The sequence below is a fragment of the Mandrillus leucophaeus genome, unplaced genomic scaffold, assembly GCF_000951045.1.
Source record: "Mandrillus leucophaeus isolate KB7577 unplaced genomic scaffold, Mleu.le_1.0 Scaffold228, whole genome shotgun sequence".
NCBI classification, from domain to species: Eukaryota; Metazoa; Chordata; class Mammalia; order Primates; family Cercopithecidae; genus Mandrillus; species Mandrillus leucophaeus.
The window spans coordinates 421,416-422,933 of record NW_012102343.1 but is presented as its reverse complement, the minus strand read 5'-3'; the positions used below and the strand labels follow the sequence as shown (position 1 = coordinate 422,933).

At 41.7% G+C, this 1,518-nt stretch overlaps 1 protein-coding gene across 1 annotated transcript in view; it reads right to left on the bottom strand.

The window, feature by feature from the left end:
* The window catches only part of CCDC176 (coiled-coil domain containing 176), a 49,001-nt gene that overhangs the window by 4,286 nt on the left and 43,197 nt on the right, over positions 1–1,518 (bottom strand). The window contains exon 8 of the mRNA XM_011981576.1: positions 1,103–1,174. Coding sequence (XP_011836966.1) covers positions 1,103–1,174 — 72 coding nt within the window. The remainder of the gene's footprint in view (positions 1–1,102; positions 1,175–1,518) is intronic.

Genomic DNA, 1,518 nt, shown 5'->3' with positions numbered 1-1,518 from the left:
CCTCAGCCTCCCCAGTAGATGGGACTACAGACACATACCATCATGCCAGGCTACTTTTTGTTTTGTTTTTTTGTAGAGGTGGGGTCTCACTGTGTTGCCCAGGCTGGTCTTTAACTGCTGGACTCAAATGATCCTCTTGCCTCAGCCTCCCAAAGTGCTAGAATTACAGGCATGAGCCACCACACCCAGCCGATTACCATATACTTCAACTGTCATTTTCCAATCTACCATTTAAATAGATGATGTAATTTTTTTTTTTTTTGAGACAGAGTCTTGCTTTGCCGCCCAGGCTGGAGTACAATGGCACAATCTTGGCTCATTGCAACCTCTGCCGCCCGGGTTCAAGCGATTCTCCTGCCTCAGCTTTCTGAGTAGCTGGGATTACAGGTGTGTGCCACCACGCCCGGCTAATTTTTGTATTTTTAGTAGAGACGGGGTTTCAGCATCTTGGTCAGGCTGGTCTTGAATTCCTGACCTCGTGATGCACCTGCCTTGATCTCCCAAAGTGCTGGGATTACAGATGTGAGCCACTGCGCCCGGCCCAATGATGTAATATTTTAACCACCATTTCTGCCCTGCTGATAGAGGCAATAGGACACTAAGGCTAAAGTGTTAAGGTGGTCAGTAGCAAAAATGTCACATAGAACACAGAATAGGAAGAGTCCAGTTACTGCAGTAACAATATAGACAATCATTTAACTTCCTCTGAAAATGTATAACACTTAGCATTCCATAAACAAAAGGGTATAAAGAAAACTGCCTTATATATGGTAGGGACTCGACTCACTTGATGTATTAAATAAAAAAGAGAAAAAAAAAAGAGAAATTACAGCAAATCTCTTGGTAACAGTAGTAGTATTACAGATTTCTGAATATGACAAGAAGTAAATTATAGTTTGGGCATTTTGAAGAAGAATCTTATCTTTCAGAGACTACTGAGCATGTCCAGCCTTCTCAACAGCCATGTAATTCAAAACAACCTATAAAATTAGTCCTTTAAAAATAATTTAAAGCAAAAAACACATGCGGAAGGTGTTAGGCTGGGTGTGGTGGCTTGTGCCTGTAATCCCAGCACTTTGTGAGGCCAAGGCAGGAGGATCACTTGAGCCCAGGAGTTCCAGGCTGCAGTCCTTTTAAGTTTCTTGAGTTAGAGCCTTTGAAGAATCTAACTGCACTGGAATATAAAATAATTTTATTTCAGAATAACCTCAAATGGACTATAATTTAATCCATGGTTTATAGCGGGGAGACTGCTCTAAGAAACAAAAATGCTGACAGGAAACAAAGTTAATCATTATGTAATATATAGTCTGCAACTGTCCCAAACATTCTGTTACCTTTATCATAGTGGCAGATCTCTAAAATTTTAGAAAATTTTGGGGGACTTTTGGTTAATACAATGATGGGGGCACTACTGATCGTCCTCCAATCCATGGGACAGTTCTCTATAACAAAGAATTGTTACAAGGCCGGGCGCGGTGGCTCAAGCCTGTAATCCCAGCACTTTGGGAGGCCGAG